The following is a 15,643-nucleotide window of genomic DNA, read 5'->3' as shown; positions in this document are numbered from 1 at the left end:
TTCAAAACATTGCTAGAACGCGCCAATAGGATCTCACTAACTCGTTCTTGGCCCTGCCCACCTCCTTGCTTGTTCTGCCCACTATGAACCATTTGAAACGACAGGCTTATCTTGGTTTAGGTATACACATCTTTGCTTATACTGCCCCTCCTCCTCATATGTCTTATTAAAGAGACAGGACGCTTATTTATACAACCAGCTGCTGCGCCTCTTCTCTACAAAATTATGATGCCCGTATGGAGTAGATCTACCGGTCGTCTTCATATGTTTTAAAAATTGTCCATATTTTAGACTTAAAAATTGTGATGCTTCCATAAATAAAAATATTCTGGAAACCAAGGTGAAAAGTAGATCTCGTACTTCACAAGTTGTGTAAAGTTGCGACTTCATGAAAAAAAAGACAATATAAAAGTAACCTACTACTTAATCTATAAATATTTGTATTTATTTTAGCTACATCATCCTGTATTATTCTGTCATCATATGACAGCTGTTTGCAGATATTGTCATCATGAAGACAGTGTGGCTGTGTGATGTTGTCCACTTATTGGTTCACAGTCCAAACTGTGTGATGTTGTCCACTTATTTGTTCAAAATATGTTGAGGATTTATTTGGGTTTACTGCCAGGTAATCTGTCGGTTTATTGACTATGGATGTCTTATTTTGAATGGCCCAACTATTCACGAGCTCATCAGGCGCTAGTGGCTTCAGGTCAGTGTTATCCAATCAGAGGTCGATATGGCAGTGCGGCGCATTCCCTACTGAGACGTTATTGGCTGTACGTTCGCACGCATTTATTATTTGGGCGGAGTTGTTGTTAATATAGAACCTTTTATTCGTTATATTATACACATCTGGGCCAAGAGTTTTCCCATATGTCCTAGAAGTTGGTGAGTAGCCTACGAAATTATATTTTAGACAGACCTATTGAAATGCAATGTCTGCTTATAATGCTTATGTTATTTTTCTGTCTATGATCCTCGACATTATGCATGATCTATTGTCCATATGAGTTATGGCTTTTTCTGGAGGTGCGTTATGGCAGCGTTAGGCAATTCGTTATCAATTGTTTTGTTGAGAGCCTCTATCTAACGTCTATTTATTCATTCGATCCGTTGTCTACATGTCGTAGACATTTCAGGGACTTGCGGGTATTTATTCAATAATCGGGTGTAAAAGCAGCTGACGCTTGTTGTAGGCCTATCAGTAATTTTAAGTAACGTTAAAAGGGTGGAGAATGAAGTCTATGCTTTTTATGAAACCCACCTTCTGCACATACTTACTTCAATCAGTCTTGTATACAAAATTATTTGAGTGGTCTATGTGAATGTGTGACAGCCGTCACTCTGCCGAAAGTGTCGTTGTCAACTACGTACAACAGGTGTTCCCCTCAGCATTATCGTTTGTTCTGTATGTTGGATTTAGTCCAAAAACGTTTCAGCTGACATAACATGACCTATGCCCAGAGACCTGCAATTACTATCCCTGTGGGTCTGCTTTACCCCTTCTGTGGATTGTTACAGTACATATGTAGGCCCTACATCTGCTGTATGGTATAATAATATAATATATGCCATTTAGCAGACACTTTTAACCAAAGCGACGTAGTAATGCATGCATACATGTTTATTAATGGAGGGGTTGAGCAACATTAGAAGTAGTTTAATAAGGGGGGTGGAAAAGTTTGTTCGGTTCTATGGTGTCTTTGAGCCCATGTAGTAATCACATACCATATGCAGTTATGGTGTTATTAAAGTGTACGTACACTTTTTTCCAATGTGTTTAATATGTTTGAACATTTGCATTAGATTTGCTAACATACACAACTGTGTTGTGCTAATACCTCTCATTGTAGAATTAGCATGCTCAAGTCTGTTCATAAACCTTTAGAATTGTGCATGTGTCAAACAGACAAACTGTAGGCCTTACCACACTGGGACCAAAGGATTTGTGACATTTTGATCTGTATTATACAACATCCTGTGTGCATCAAATAGTAGCCATCTGGCTTGTCGTTATCACTCTTGGACACACACCCCATGCAACCTTGTGTAATCGACTTTTGATCCTTAAGGTTTACTAATATTATTTAAACATGTATCATGTATAGCACCATCACATAATGTGTTAGGTCAGGTCCTCAAAGGCCACCAGATGTCCTTTGATATCCCACATTACCTTATTGGCTTTAAGGTACAGTCGGTCTGTTATGTATTGGTCACTACCATGACTCTGTACTCTCTCTGTTTCTCTAGAGATGTCTTCTGCAGTGGCCATGGAGGCCACCCGGAGGCGCCAGAGGCTCAGCTCTAACTGGGGGGCGTCTGAGACGACAGAGGAACCTGCAGGGCAGTGGGGAAGAGCATGGTAAGATGAAGCTGACCTACTGTAGGCCTATAGTCATTAATGCTCTACTCAGGTAACTGGGTGCACATGTAAAAATGTTCACTGTCTGTTGGTTCAGGACTGATTATGATACGATATACTTAAAGCTGCAATCCTTAATGGGGAAACTGCCACATCTGTTTGCAATATTACAACAACAATTTAGTTACTGCAAAGAGCAGCAGCATATGTACTGCGATTTCCTTTACACTCCCCACCTCTGCTTCGTCAAAAAAAACAGAAACGGCTGTGGGGCAGACAGTGGCGCTGTTTCCCCCACTGCGGATTCCATCTTTAATCTCCATTTATATGGAAATTAATTTTGTGAAATCAGCATACAAATACCTAATATAGAAAACACTGGAAATGTCATAGTTAATGCACACATATTCACAGTCCCTGTGGCCTACTGTCTGACCATTGGACCTACATCTGGCCTATGTCCCACTGTTCAGCAGCCGTCGGAATGAAACTTGCCCTGCTCTTATTCTTGCTGAACAGTGGGACCTTATATTTCTTTGGGAAGGGCAGCTGCTTAAAGTATTGGGCATTGGTGTGGGGACCTGCTTAATCTTCAGTAGACAACGGTAGTATGAAAAGGAAGTGGAGTATTTGACTGGGGAAAATAAACAACCAGTTTGAATCAGTTCACAAGCTTCCATCGCCCACACATTATATTTCCATTATATGTCTATTCCAGTTGTCATTGGGTTATGGGTCGCTGCCACTAAAATAAGTTAAAAAGTGACGCACAGTGGCAAGAAAAAGTATGTGAACCCTTTGGAATTATCTGGATTTCTGCATAAATTGGTCATAAAATTTGATCTGATCTTCAACTAACACAGTCTGCTTAAACTAATAACACACAAATTCTTGTATTTTTCTTGTCTCTATTGAATACATAATTTAAACATTCACAGTGTAGGTTGGAAAAAGTATGTGAACCCCTAGGCTAATGACTTCTCCAAAAGCTAATTGGAGTACAATCATTGAGACGAGATTGGAGATGTTGGTTAGAGCTGCCCTGCCCTATAAAAAACTCACAAAATTTGAGTTTGCTATTCACAAGAAGTATTGCCTGATGTGAACCATGCCTCAAACAAAAGAGATCTCAGAAGATGCAATATTAAGAAGTGTTGACTTGCATGAAGCTGGAAAGGGATACAAAAGTATCTCTAAAAGCCTTGATGTTCATCAGTCCACGGTTTGACAAAATGTCTATAAACGGAGAAAGTTCAGCACTGTTGCTACTGAGTGGCCGTCCTGCAAAGATGACTGCAAGAGCACAGAGCAGAATGCTCAATGAGGTTAAGAAGTATCCTAGAGTGTCAGCTAAAGACTTACAGAAATCTCTGGAACATGCTAACATCTCTGATGAGTCTACGATACGTAAAACACTAAACAAGAATGGTGTTCATGGGAGGACACCACAGAAGAAGCCACTGCTGTCCCAAAAAAACATTGCTGCACGTCTGAAGTTCGCAAAAGAGCATCTGGATGTTCCATAACGCAACTGGCAAAATATTCTGTGGACAGATGAAACTAAAGTTGAGTTGTTTGGAAGGAACACACAACACTATGTGTGGAGAAAAAAGGCACAACACACCAACATCAAAACCTTATCTCAACTGTAAAGTATGGTGGAGGGAGCATCATGGTTTGGAGATGCTTTGCTGCCTCAGGGCCTGGACAGCTTGCTATCATCGACGGAAAAATGAATTCCCAAGTTTATCAAGACATTTTGCAGGAGAATGTAAGGCTATTTGTCCGCCAATTGAAGCTCAACAGAAGTTGGGTGATGCAACAGGACAACGACCCAAAACACAGAAGTAAATCAACAACAGAATGGCTTCAACAGAAGAAAATACACCTTCTGGAATGGCCCAGTCAGAGACCTGACCTCAACCCGATTGAGATGCTGTGGCATGACCCCAAGAGTGCAGCTCACACCAGAAATCCCAAGAATATTTCTGAACTGGTCCAAAATTCCTCCTGACCGTTGTGCAGGTCTGATCCGCAACTACAGAAAACGTTTGTTTGAGGTTATTGCTGCCAAAGAAAGTTCAACCAGTTATTAAATCCAAGGGTTCACATACTTTTTCTACCCTGCACTGTGAATGTTTACACGGTGTGTTCAAGAAAGACATGAAAACGTATAATTGTTTGTGTTATTAGTTGAAGCACACTGTTTGTTTGTCTATTGTTGAGAAATGTTGTCACATTTTATGACCCATTTATGCAGAAGTCCAGGTCATTCCAAACGGTTCACATACTATTTCTTGCCACTGTACATGTTTTTGCCATTGTAGCCCTTATACAAAGCTCAGGTTAGCGAATGGATTCACTACGGAATTATTTAAAAAAGGAAAAACTAGGCTCTCAGGATATATGTTGATTTGTGCTGTACATGGACAGCACAGTAGGCTTGTGGCACCTTCATTGGGGAGGATGGGCTCGTGGTAATGGCTGGAGCAGAATAAGTGGCATGGTATCAAACGTGTTTGATGCCATTCTATTCACTCCGTTCCAACCATTATTACGAGCCGTCCTCCTCTCTGCAGCCTCCACTGATGGACAGTCACTACATGGACAGAGAGTCACTGAAATGTTGGCCTATATCATTCTTGTCATATAATCAGTGTTTTTCAAATTAGCCTGTAAGATAAACTGGTCATGCTTATCTTTAGAGTGAGCTCTAGCAAAGTTGGCAGTACACCACAAGGCAAAGTCCTCGCAACATAGAATGTACGTTAGATTAGATCTACAGCCTAATAATAACAACTCTCAAATAAATTAGAGTAGGCTATCAAATTATATATATATTTTTTTTACGGAAACATTTTCAGGAATTATGAATTATTATAAATGCTCCAATGATTATGCATTTTCACCATTACAACTCTGTTATTTCCCCCATCTCCTCCACACCTACCACTCTGTTAGGGAGGTGGACTGGTTCTCTCTGAGCGCTGTGATCCTGCTGCTGTGCACAGCCCCCTTCCTGGTGTTCTTCTTCGTCATGGTGTGTGACCAATACCAGTGCTCGGTCAGCCAGCCCCTGGTAGAGCTCTACAGTGGAGAGGCCACCCTGCACTCCATCTGGGATAAGGCCCCCTCCTTCACCTGGACCGCTGCTCAGATCTACACCGTCTGGGTCTCCTTCCAGGTAAGGCCATAGGTAGGGCCGTGTGTGTAAATTACATTTTATTATGGTTTATTGCATCAGAATATTTCAACGATGGGAGTTCTGTGGAATGACACTGTTTCTCCATCAGGTGGTGCTCTACATGTGTGTTCCTGATATCACTCATAAGTTCCTGCCTGGCTATGCTGGTGGGGTTCAGGATGGAGCTCGCACCCCAGCAGGTAAGGCACCTGAGAAGAGAAAATTGTCGTTTTTGGAGATTTCTTGCATGAAGGATTGGTTTCTATTCATATTTACAGATATTTTATGTGCACAATAGTGTTGAGTGTAGTCGTCTGCAAATACTTGGTTCTGTTCTACCCAGGAGAACTACTGCCCCCTCTCATTGAAGCCACGGAAGTTCAAGCCTGACCACGGTACTGCAGGCATTGTTTTCAGAAAACATGATCCCCCATTATAGTGAATGAAAAAAGGGCAATCTTAGTGTAAATCCCCCCCAAAAATCTAAGACCGTTATGGTACCAATAATTGCTTCTAATACACAAGATGTACGTCCTTGAACAGATAATTTTTTTAATCACACACAGACAAAGTTATAAGGATCATTTAGTTGCTAATGGTAGCCTACAGTATCCCGATCGACCTTCAACCTGATTTACTCAATGAGAGGGGGCAGCACCTAGCTAGCCTGCAACGCCACTTCCTGGAGTAGCTCAAACTGCGCACGTTGTCTCCATGAGACGCCATCTGAAGCAACTTCATTTGGCTTCAATGCGCTATTGAGTCTTCATATAGGAATGAATGGTGTCACGTGATCAACGGCTTTGTCCATTCATATATGCAGTCATTGGTTTCACCCCACATTGTTTGTTCTCTCCTAGGCCTCATAAACAAGTATGAGATCAACGGGTTACAGTCGTGGCTAATCACCCATGCCCTATGGTATGCCAACGCTCAATACTTCCACTGGTTTTCCCCAACCATAATCTTCGACAACTGGATCCCACTGCTGTGGTGCACCAACATACTGGGCTATGCTGTGTCCACCTTTGCCTTTGTCAAGGCCTACCTCTTCCCCACCAACCCCGAGGACTGGTGAGGACTAGATGTGTCCAATAATATGTTATATTTCATTCAAACTTGTCACTTTGGGCCTATTTAATCTGAATTGCCTTTATCATTTCCCAGCAAATTCACAGGCAACGTCTTCTATAACTACATGATGGGCATTGAGTTCAATCCCCGCATCGGGAAATGGTTCGACTTCAAGCTCTTCTTCAACGGGAGACCTGGTATTGTTGCCTGGACTCTAATCAACCTCTCCTATGCAGCCAAACAGCAGGAGCTCTATGGCTATGTGACCAACTCTATGATCCTGGTTAACGTGCTGCAGGTGAGACACTTCTCTCCCTTTACCACTAGATGGCAGTGGTAAACTAGACCTTAGAGTGGTAGCTTTGACTGAACCAGTTTAGGCAAGCTTTACCTCCAGTGAATGGCTACTAATGTAATAACTACTCCTCCAGGCAATCTATGTTCTCGACTTCTTCTGGAATGAGGCATGGTACCTGAAGACGATTGACATCTGCCATGACCACTTTGGCTGGTACCTGGGCTGGGGAGACTGTGTGTGGCTGCCCTTCCTCTACACGCTGCAGGTAAGTCACATCATCATAAAAAAAACTAGTCAGAAACCCAACACAGAAGCCACTGCAAAAATATGAATAAGTCATGGAAATTGTAGTTGAGTTGATGCGCTTCTATTATACTGGCTGAGTTAAATGTAGCTGTTATGGAGTCTTTCTTGTTTTCCATTCAACGGACATGACATCATACTGTATGTTTGGCATCATGTCTCTTTCTACAGGGTCTGTACCTGGTGTATAACCCAGTCCAGCTCTCCACAGCCCATGCTGCTTCTGTCCTCCTCTTGGGTCTGGTGGGTTACTACGTCTTCCGCTCCACCAACCACCAGAAGGACCTGTTCCGCCGTACCGATGGGAAGTGCTCCATCTGGGGCAAGAAGCCCACCTTCATTGAGTGTGCCTACCGCTCGGGTGACGGCGGCCTGCACCACAGCAAGCTCATGACCTCCGGCTTCTGGGGCGTGGCACGACACCTCAACTACACGGGCGACCTGATGGGCTCGCTGGCCTACTGTGCAGCCTGCGGCTTCGGCCACATTCATCCCTACTTCTACATCGTCTACATGACCATCCTGCTGGTGCACCGCTGTGTGAGAGACGAGCATCGCTGCAGCAGCAAGTACGGCAAAGACTGGAAGCGCTACACGGATGCAGTTCCCTATCGCCTGCTGCCTGGGATCTTCTAGAGTCGAGACAGAGGTTAAAGGAATCCCTGCATCCTGAAAGAAGTTTAACAGAAGAAGGAGATGTGTGTTAAATGGACTGTTCACATTCCATGGGAAAGATGTTGATGACATTTTGAGCAAAAATGTGTGTGTGTGTCTGTGTGTGCCGTGGTGTCTTTGGATGTGTATGTGTGTTTCCATGTTTCTCTGTATGAAAATATGTAGTACTAGTGAGATCTTCACTTGTAGTCAGACTGCCAGCTTTGTGCTCTAAGAAGCAACCCTCAGGTACTCTCAGAACTGCTCTCACTGCTGCCTAGGAGCATTTCTCCATAAACGTTGGTACTATGGTACATAGACACTATGAGAAACTCAATAATTGATTTCTAATTAAAATCTGTATTGAAGTGTGAACACCATACCGTAGCAGTTAGTTGCCATGGGTAACGTAACTACAGCTACAAGTGAGCAATAATCTCAATAATAATGCACTGTCTGACAAATGTGTCTTCTACTTAGGGATCAGCACAGCATTACATGATGCAAGCAGCAGACTAGTATATTATGTCAGTTACAACTATACAATGATGGTTCCTGCTAAAATTCATTTGTCTTTATGCCTGTCAATATGTTTGAGGTACTTGTTATTTTAAAGTTTGTGCTAATAGTGCTTTTACTTTATCCAAAAGTGTTTTTTGCCATTTGATTTGAGTTGTTTTCCTGTTTTACCTGCCCTGTGATAAGTGATAACTTAGAAAAGTAAATATACCTAACATTCTGATTTCTTTACTTTGATTCCATCAATTCATATGTATTTTGTGAGTGGAGGAAATGACAATGACGGAGGTGTCATTGCATCATCACAGAGTTGTTCCTGTGCTTTGAAGGGTGCTGACATGGCCTTAGAGAGGTCAACACTTCCTCCTGCTGTGACTGAAGAGGTTGATCAGGCCTCCTGTCCCTCACGCTGGCCTGCCTGACCCCTAACCCCTTCAGATCGCCACAGCTGCCAGGAAAAGAGTTAAACAAACACAGACGGTTGGAGCTGGATGTGAGGCTAATGTTAGGCTCTGACAGACAAGAGGAGGGAGGGGGAGGATGTGGAAGGGGTGGCCGGTGGAAAGACCCCTGGAGTGGGTATGACAGGGATCACTCACTGGTAGTGGTGGTGGTTGTACTAACGTCAAGAGTGCACTCTTCAATTCCATTTACTATTTTCTTCCTCTTTGTTCTTATGTCTCCCTAATCCTCATATTTCTATCCCTCTCTCTTCCTTTAATTTAAAGTCACCTCATATCTGACATTCAGCAGCAGGGGGCAGTAGAACACAGGTTCTAGGGGATATAAAACAATCCAAGGGCGCTGGTGAGTCATTTTAAGTACATTTTTATATATTGATAAAGATCTTAAAGAATTTGATGTTAGAATAGCCTGAACATAGAGAATTATTTATTTATTTTTACCATTGAAGTCTATGGCCCTTTCCCCCCCCCCATTGAAATGTATTGGGAGCTCATTTTCAAAAGTAGAAATGCTATCAAAAATGTTTTCTCAAACAATCTAAGTTGGGGCCGTCTGTACGTTTTGGAAGTTGGTTTCGTGTCCATAGAGAAAATTGCTTAAGCTTTAGAGCGGGCTAAAGTAATCAAATTATAATAATAGGAGTATGTAAGAAATCAAGAGTTGTGCTTTGCCTTCAGCAAGCACACCTAACGATGAATATCTCCTCAACATGAACTTCAAAGACAACACAAAATATCCAAATGATTCATCCAGACACACATCTTTACTCATTATTCACACAGACTTAGACAAATAAACATCGTGCGCTCTTCTACTCCCTCTTCAGTCGTTCACATACACACATACTCAATCACCTCTCCCATCGCTTTTCACACCGACACAAATAAACAAACACTGGACCCTAATGTCCTATCCACAGAAACACTACACGACTACTCCCAATCCTCAAACTACACAACATACATAGACTCACACACCAATGACCAATGGTGGTAACCAAGGGGGAGAAGGGGGTATTTCTCATTCAAATAAACGGTCCATTACACAATGTAAGCACTTGCCCAGAGACTGCACCACACCACTGATAAGATGCTTTACAATGACAATAATGGTCAGTTAAGGTAATGGAATATGCATCGATTTCCCCTGTCTTTATTCAGAGTTAACGCAATGTACAGCAAATTCATTACATTATCTTACATAGAACAAAATCGCTTTTCTTTTTTTAAACGAATGCCACTTAGAGGATGACTGAACTGAAGAAGAAGAGACAAAGCCACGACAGCAGATTGAATATGACATTATTACTAATGTCCTGGAATACATTATTGATTCTCATTACAAAACGGAGTAGAAAAAACTATGAGCGATAGTTTTGTGAGAATTAGACCAAATATCACCCCACACATGACTTCCAAATGACCATACTGTCAAACAGCCTGAACATTTTGACTTCTTTTGACTTCCTCTTTATCTGTTTTTCATTCTGACTTTAAAGACAATATGGTTTTATCTGCAAAGCACTGAGGATCAGCTAGACAGAAAAAGAGCGAGAGAGAGAGCGAGTGGAACTAAATAAGATATACAAAAAGTACAATGAAATATTTGGACTGAGTGCCAACTGGGAATAAAATCTGGATGATTTCGTTTTTATAGTGGAGTTTGGAGGCAGAGGGTGGATGTGGGCTTGATGTGTGTCAGCAGAGAAAAGCAGTGATCTGAACAGAGGATGTCAGATTGTGGTCATTGGGGTTGTTTGACTGACTGATCTGGTGGAAGGAGCTAATGGAGCAGACATGTTGAGTAGTGTGCTTCTATATTTCTCTTGGGAAGGAACTATGGTGTATTTAGTGCTAATATACTTTCTCTATGTCTCACAGTGTGTGGTAGAATCTCAAATGCATACGTCTCGCGTCCTCGCTCCTCGTCTCCTCAAAACCCATTGGATGAGAAAGCCAGAGGTCCCTCCCTTCTGACCTTTTCCTCCAATGGGTTTTGAGAAGGAGGCGAAAAGAGAGGACACGAGGAGTATGCAATTGAGATTCTCCTCTCTCACCCCCCCGCCCCCCTCAGCCTGTGATCATCTCTTTGTCACAGACAAGAGCTGAGGACTCTTCTACCCTTCTGACCCCTGCCCTGCCCTCTCCTGCCCTTCCCTGCCAGCATGAGGAGTGATGAGATGACCAGAGAAAAACCAGACTAAACACACCTAGCCTTAGAGTGACACTGACCTCAGTCTCTTTCCGTTCAACAGAACCACACACACACACCCCAGGCCCAGCCTTGTCTCCTACTCCTATCCCATGTCTAACCCTAGCACCAACTGTATCTCCAACCCTTGTTCAACACCTGACTCTCTGACCCTAACCATAGAACCAGCTGTATCCCCTTAACCGCTGATAGTGTTTTTTTTTTTTATAATATGTTTATTATTTTCCAATAAAAATAAAGTAAAAAAGACAGCAATACAAACAATGACATTCATTGTACTGTTGAATGGGATGGCCAGTTTAGAGGACAAAACAAAAGTTAACTCACACATACACAAAATAAAACAAAATCCTATTAGGTGGTACATGTATAAGAAGACAGCATATAGTCATTACAAGCAGTGTAGTTCAGCCAAAAATAAATATTGAGTGGAGTACAGCACAGAGTAGCAGCAGATCGTCAGCCCAGTTATGAAGCGGGGCTAGACCATTTATCCAGTATCGGCTGCCATATTTTGTAAAACAATGGACTTCTATTGGAGGTGTTGTATCGAATCTTTTCCATATGTATTACATTCCCTAAATCCCGTAACCACATTTCAAAGGTAGGTACAGTCTCCAATTTCCAAAATTGCAATATGAGCCTTTTGGCTAATAGAGTACACAGAGAGACAGCTTTCCCTTCCTGGTTATTCCCATCAACTGTACCAAACAGAGCGATCAATGGGTCTGGGGCTAGAACTCTATCAAAGGCCTTAGATAAGTAATCAAAAATGAGAGCCCAGTAAGCATGTAATTTAGGGCATGTCCAGAATAAGTGGGTCAACGTCCCCTCATCCTGCTTGCACCTCTCACACAGTGGTGAGGTGTCCGGGAATATTTTATGCAGTTTTACTTTTGAGTAGTGTAACCTGTGTATCACCTTAAACTGTACAAGGTTGTGTCTGGCATTCACTGAACTGTGGTTTATATTCCTGAGAGCTTCTATCCAGTCCTCATTTGAGATTTCTGAACCAAGTTCTTGTTCCCAAGCCCTTTTAATGGTGTCTGTGGATACCTCTATGTGGGCCTGTAGCACATCATACAGTCTAGAGACCGACCCTTTTGAATGGGGTTTGACAAGTATCAAGCTATCTAATGTAGGACTATTGGGCTTAATGCCATACTGTGGGATATGTGTCCTTAAGAAATTCCTGATTTGGAGGTATCTGAAAAAATGTGTTGTTGGCATGTTGAACTTTGCCTGTAATTGTTGAAATGAAGCTAACTGACCATCTATGTATAAATTACCAATTGTTGTGAGCCCCTTCTCCCTCCACTGTGAAAACACCACATCATCCAATGCAGGGTGGAAAGCATGATTCAGGCTAATCGGGCTGTCTATGTAAACAGTGGGTATGTTAAGAAAATCCCTAATCTGTTTCCAGATCCTAAGCGTATGACAAATGACTGGATTGGAGTCATAAGTGGGTTTTTTCACATATGATGGGCTATTAACAAGTGCAGGGAGTGAGGAACGTTGACAGGAGGCCTGCTCGATCAAAAGCCATGAAGGCATATCCTTCTGTCTCATCGCAGGTAAACTTTCCCTCCAGAAAGACACAATGTTCAGATTAGCAGCCCAATAATACAGTTTGAAGTGAGGAAGGCCAAAGCCCCCCTCTATCTTGTACTTGCATAAATGCTTCTTTGAAATTCTGGCTGCCTTGTTATCCCATAAAAATGGAGTTACTATTGAATCCAGTTTCTTAAAATAGCTTTGTGGTATGAAATTGGGTAGACATTGGAAGAGGTAAAGAAACCTGGGTAGGACAACCATTTTAATAGCGTTTATACGACCAACCAAGGAAATAGGCAGAGTTTTCCAGAAATCTATATTTTGTTTAAGCTGATATATTTTCATGTCCCAATTCACTTTCAATAGCTGGTCAAGGTCTCTTGTCACTACAATGCCAAGGCTTGTGAACTTGTCCCTCACTGTTCTAAACGGGGTAGATTGCAGAAATTGCATATCCACAGGCCGTGATATTGGCATCAACTCACTTTTTTGCCAGTTTATCTTGTAGCCAGAGAAGGAGCCGAATGTGTTTATCAAGTTAAGTAATGGTGGAATAGAAGTTTTAGGCTTAGACAAAAACAAAAGAACATCGTCTGCATATAGGGAAATTTTGTGCTGTGTGTCTTTTATTTTAACAGAAGCTATATCGGCACATGCCCGAATGCGAGTAGCAAGGGGTTCCATGGCTATAGCGAAGAGAGCAGGCGAAATAGGGCACCCCTGTCGGCACCCCTTGAACAGGCGGAATGACTGCGACATTTCCTGATTGGTCACAACGGACGCCATTGGGTGTGCATAAATAATTCTTATCCAATTAATAAATTCCTTTCCAAATCCGAAATGCTCCAGAACCGACATCATATACTTCCACTCAATCTGATCAAACGCCTTCTCTGCATCAAGAGCTATTACCACTGCCTCAACTTTATGATCATGATACATTACGTTGAAAAGGCGTCTCAAATTGTAGTATATATGTCGGCCCGGGATAAAACCTGTCTGGTCAGGGTGTATGATGTCGGAAATATATTTTTTCAATCGGTTTGCCAATATCTTTGTCAACACCTTGTTTTCTATGGGGAGTAACGACACGGGGCGATACGACGACATCTCCATGGAATCTCTATCTTTTTTCAAGATCAGGGCTATTGTAGCCTCATACAGTGTTTGCGGGAGTTTGGTATTTTCTTTGGATTGTTGAAACATTCGCAGCATAAGTGGAGATAGACTAGCGCAGTACTTCTTATAGAATTCTATTACATATCCATCGGGCCCAGGGGCCTTGCTGTTTGGAAATTGTGCTATCGCTGTGTTAATTTCATCTAAGGTTATCCCTGCATCGAGTGCGGCAGCTGCCCCCCTGTCTAGTTTAGGAAGTTCACATTCAGCGAGAAAGCGTTCCATAGTTTGTGGATCAGTAGCATCGCATTTTGATTGGTATAGCTCTGAGTAAAACTGCGCAAAGCATTTATTAATGTCCTGCGGATCTGTTACTATTTTACCCTTCTTGTCTTTTATTTTGTGAATAGCTCTAGATGCTTGTACCTGCCTTAGCTGTCTTGCTAATAATTTATGTGGTTTGTCCCCCAGTTCAAAATAACTTTGTTGCGTTCTAGCAAGTAAAGAGCCCACCCGTTTCGAAAGGATGGTATTGTATTCATACTTTAACTTTGTGATCTTCTCAAGGACTGTATACGAGGAATTTGTCCTAAAAACGTTCTCCTGTTCCCCTAACTCTCTTTCAATTTCTCTCAGCCTAGTATTGGCACGTTTCTTCCTCTCTGATGTATAAGAAATAATGTAACCTCTAATCACCGCCTTTAGAGATTCCCAAAGGGTGGAGTCGTCAACATCCCCCGTGTCGTTAGTACTGAGGAAAAAGGCAATCTGCTCCTTCAAATACTGACAAAAAGCCTCATCTTTCAACAGGTATGCGTCTAAGCGCCACGATCGCCGACCTGTCGACATATTGTCGAGTTTCAGCACCATGGACAGAGGAGAGTGGTCCGTAATTAGAATGGGGTGATAGGTAACCGACTCAGCTGCTGAAATTAGTTTGGAGTCCAACAAAAAATAGTCAATTCTGGAATATGATTTATGAACTGATGAAAAGAAAGAATAATCCCTGTCTGTTGGGTGCGTCAGTCTCCAAATATCGACAATGTTAAGGTTTGTCATCAATGTATTTAGACAGACACTGGCATTTGATTGTTGAAGTGACCTTGATAGCTGTTTATCTAAAAGAGGATCTAACGTACAGTTAAAGTCACCTCCAACAATAACACTTGTATCCGAGATATTTGGTATGGCCTTAAATACCCTTTGAAAAAATAATGGATCATCGAAGTTGGGTCCATATAAATTGACCAAGGTTATTGGTTTTGAATTCAGTGTACCAGCCACAATAATATACCGACCATTAGGATCTGAAATCGAGGTTGAGTAAACAAAAGGAATGTTTTTCCTTATCAGGATTGCTACCCCTCTCGCTTTTGCATCAAAGTTAGACTGGTATATCTGACCGATCCAGCCGACTCGTAGCTTGGCCTGCGCGGAGCGTTTAATATGAGTTTCTTGAAGAAGCACTATGTCAGCACCCAGTGATTTAAGATGAGAAAAAACCTTAGCTCGTTTCACGACATGCCCTAATCCATTACAGTTCCAGCTGACTATCTTTATTCCACCTGGTCTACTCTGTGCTCGGTCACTATGTGGCATTTCTTATTTTAAAGCAAATTGCTGCTGTCAAACAAAACCCTGAAGAAAAACGTCCCGCCATGCGGGAGCTTGTCATGCCACCTGTACTAATAAACGTGAACATAAAACACAGACCCCATCCCCCCTCCCGTCCCTCCACCCGTCCCTTTACTGAGTGACTTCCCCAAACGAAGCGCTCCTTGACTAACACACAAACCTTAGGGTGTCTAGACATAAAGCTTGAACTAACTCGTCGTCTATAGATGCTCCGCATATAAACTAATATTAAATAACACTTAACTTAACTCTCACG

The 15,643-nt window shown here is 42.2% G+C and overlaps 1 protein-coding gene across 1 annotated transcript; it reads left to right on the top strand.

Annotated features, from left to right (window-relative positions):
- Window positions 1-783: 783 nt before the first annotated feature.
- On the top strand, window positions 784-8,623 carry LOC139562921 (7-dehydrocholesterol reductase-like). Its single transcript, XM_071381092.1, has 8 exons — window positions 784-891; window positions 2,257-2,368; window positions 5,330-5,552; window positions 5,662-5,752; window positions 6,413-6,626; window positions 6,720-6,924; window positions 7,058-7,189; window positions 7,399-8,623. The coding sequence occupies exons 2-8, from the start codon at window positions 2,259-2,261 to the stop codon at window positions 7,861-7,863; spliced, it is 1,440 nt and encodes a 479-aa protein (XP_071237193.1). The 5' UTR covers window positions 784-891; window positions 2,257-2,258; the 3' UTR covers window positions 7,864-8,623.
- The last annotated feature ends 7,020 nt before the right edge of the window (window positions 8,624-15,643 follow it).

This window comes from Salvelinus alpinus, chromosome 33 (assembly GCF_045679555.1).
Source record: "Salvelinus alpinus chromosome 33, SLU_Salpinus.1, whole genome shotgun sequence".
In the NCBI taxonomy this organism is placed as follows: domain Eukaryota; kingdom Metazoa; phylum Chordata; class Actinopteri; order Salmoniformes; family Salmonidae; genus Salvelinus; species Salvelinus alpinus.
The sequence above is the reverse complement of the archived record's forward strand: the minus strand, read 5'-3'. Positions and strand labels throughout refer to the sequence as shown.

What these genes read in the sequence shown, in the direction of transcription:
- LOC139562921 (XM_071381092.1), top strand. Translation starts at nt 2,259, where the DNA reads ATGTCTTCTGCAGTGGCCATGGAGGCCACCCGGAGGCGCCAGAGGCTC. An exon ending in GGGCAGTGGGGAAGAGCATG is followed by an intron (nt 2,369 to 5,329) that starts GTAAGATGAAGC and finishes CCACTCTGTTAG; the next exon opens with GGAGGTGGACTGGTTCTCTC. An exon ending in CCTTCCTCTACACGCTGCAG is followed by an intron (nt 7,190 to 7,398) that starts GTAAGTCACATC and finishes CTCTTTCTACAG; the next exon opens with GGTCTGTACCTGGTGTATAA.